The sequence below is a fragment of the Malurus melanocephalus genome, unplaced genomic scaffold (assembly GCF_030028575.1).
Source record: "Malurus melanocephalus ecotype Western Australia unplaced genomic scaffold, MMel_1.1 scaffold_627, whole genome shotgun sequence".
In the NCBI taxonomy this organism is placed as follows: domain Eukaryota; kingdom Metazoa; phylum Chordata; class Aves; order Passeriformes; family Maluridae; genus Malurus; species Malurus melanocephalus.
This window is the reverse complement of record NW_026623859.1, coordinates 248619-251315: the sequence shown is the minus strand read 5'-3', so window position 1 is coordinate 251315 and position 2697 is coordinate 248619. Positions and strand designations below refer to the sequence as shown.

General features: G+C 59.4%; 1 protein-coding gene across 1 annotated transcript in view; it reads left to right on the top strand.

The window, feature by feature from the left end:
- The first annotated feature begins 2387 nt into the window (after positions 1-2387).
- Positions 2388-2697, top strand: part of NEMF (nuclear export mediator factor) — an 18841-nt gene continuing 18531 nt past the window's right edge. Inside the window, exon 1 of the mRNA XM_057383360.1 lies at positions 2388-2565. Coding sequence (XP_057239343.1) covers positions 2507-2565 — 59 coding nt within the window. The 5' untranslated portion in view covers positions 2388-2506. The remainder of the gene's footprint in view (positions 2566-2697) is intronic.

Here is a 2697-nt window from a genome sequence, read left to right as displayed (position 1 = left end):
GGGGGAATCCCAGTCAGGACAGGGGGAATCCCAGTCAGGACACAGGGGAATCCCAGTCAGGACAGGGGGGAATCCCAGTCAGGACATGGGGGAATCCCAGTCAGGACACAGGGGGAATCCCAGTTAGGACAGGGGGAATCCCAGTCAGGACAAGGGGGAATCCCAGCATGGACAGGGGGAATCCCAGTCAGGACACAGGGGAATCCCAGTCAGGACAGGGGTGAATCCCAGTCAGGACAGGGGGGAATCCCAGTCAGGATATGGGGGAATCCCAGTCAGGATATGGGGGAATCCCAGTCAGGACAGGGGAATCCCAGTCAGGACAGGGGGGAATCCCAGTCAGGACAGGGGGAATCCCAGTCAGGACAGGGGAATCCCAGTCAGGACAGGGGGGAATCCCTACCAGGACTGTGGGGAATCCCAGCCAGCAGAGCAGAGCAGAGCAGGATTCATATCTCACAAGAATTTCAGCAGGGGAAGGGGGAAGAACAGCGGGAAAAATTGTAAAAGGGGAGAAGAGAGGACAACAAAAACACTCTTTTAAAGAAATTCTTTCATGGGAAAGATGCCCCTGATCCTAAATCCCACCATAAATGTGGTAACAACCCCCAAATTGTGCAAGGAATGAGGAACTGGGGGTTGTGATGAGGATGGGGAGAGGGGACTCTTTCCTTGGCCTGGCTGCTTCCTCAGCAGGGAAAACTGAGTGTGTGTTGGGGGTGAGAAGGGGCTGGAGGGGAAGGGGAAAGGGAAAGGGGAAATGGAGAGAGAACGGGGAAGGAGAAGGGGGTAAGGATGGAAAGAAGGGGGAAGGGAAAAGGCGCAAAGAAAAACAGGAAAGAAGGGAAAAGAGACGAAGGAGAAAGGGGAGAGGGAAAGGAGAAAGGTGAAGGAGGAAGGAAGGGAAGGAAGATGGAGGGGATAAGGAAAAGGGGAAAGAAGGGAAGAAGGAGAAGGGTAAGAAAAAGGAGGAAAGAGAAAGGAAAAGGAGAAAGGGAAAGAAGGGGAATGGGAAGGAGGAAGGGGAAGGGAGGAGAGGGAGAAAAAGGATAAAGGGAAGGAAGGAGAAGAAGGAAGAGAAGAGGAGGAAGAAGAGGAGAAGGAAACAGAGAAGAGTAAGCAGGAGAAAGAGGAGGAGAAGAAGGAGAATAAAAAAAGGAGAAAGAGGAGGAGAAGGAGAATGAAAAAAAGGAGAAAGAGGAGGACTAGAAGAAGGAAGAAGAGGAGAAGAAGACGAAGTAGGAGAAGAAGGAGGAGACGGAGAAAGAAGAAACAGCAGGAGCAGAAGGATTAGGAGGAGCAGGAGCAGTCGGAGGAGGGTCGGAAGGCGGGGCAGGAGCGGGAGGAGGGACCAGGGGCGGAGCGAGGCGGAGCGGGGCGGGCTCCACACAAACCGTATCGCCGGCGGAGCGGGTGAGGAGCGCCGGGCGCGGTGGCGCGCGCCTGTAGTCCCAGCTGCCGGGGAGGCTGAGCCCGACGGATCGCTTGAGCCCAGGAGTTCTGGGCTGCCGTGCGCTGTGCCGAGCGGGCGTCCAAGCTAAGGCCGCCATCAATATGGTGACCCGCGGGGAGCTGCGGGACACCAGGTTGACTAAGGAGGGGTGAACCGGCCCAGGTCGGAGACGGAGCAGGTCAAAGCTCCCGTGGCGGTCAGTAGCGGGATCGCGCCTGTGAATAGCCACTGCAGCGTAGCCTGGGCAACACAGAGACACGCGGGCTCCCCTTTTACCACAAACAAACAATAACCAACCCCCAAATCCCCAACAAACCCCTTTTTTAGACCCCCGCACCCCAACACCCACACCGCCTCCTGCTGGCAACGACGCGCACCGCACACAACACCGCTCCACTAATTATTCACACCCACACCCCCATTTACAACGCAAACCTCAGCACAAATAACAAATGTGGACAAATACTGCCCAAGGGGCTTCCGCGCCATCCCTTTAATGCCCCCAAACAAACACCCCACACACCTCGCCTCGAGCCCCTGCTGAACACACACACACAAAGGACCCCTTGGCCCATACCCCGAACCCCGACACCATTTGCACACACACGCCACCCTCACGCCTCCCTTTTTGCCCCCTTTGGCTGCCCCCTCCTCAGGCCCTTTGCTCACACACGGATCCTTTTCTCTCATCCCCTGACTACTTTTGGTCACCCCCGGACCCTTTTTTTGTCACTCCAAACCCTTTTTCTCTTACCCCAAACCTTTTTTTCTCACTCCCGGACCCCGCTCGCCCCGAGCCCCCTCAGCGCCCCCGCGCTCACAGCGCCTCCTCTCGGTCACGCGCGACACCGCCCCACGCGGCTCGGCCCGTGCGCGGCCGCGGAGCGCCGGGAATTGGCGCCGGGCGCGACCCGTAGCGCCCGTGGGCGCAGGCGCGGGGCGGCCCCGGAGCGCCGGGAGCTGTGAGGGAGCGGGAGCCGGGGCTGCTGAGGGGACGGGAGCTCGGGTTATTGAGGGGATCCCTGTGGGGTCTCGGCGGGCGGCGGCGGCGCCATGAAGTCCCGCTTCAGCACCGTCGACATCCGTGCGGTGCTCGCAGAGCTGCGGCAGAGGTACCGGCACCCCCCGCCCGTGCGGCTCCGGGGAGCGGGGCCCGGCTCGGTGCGCCCTGGTCCTGTCCCTKCTTCTGTCCCTTGTTCTGGTTCTGTGCCTCGTTCTGGTTCTCTCCCAGCTCCTCCTTCTGC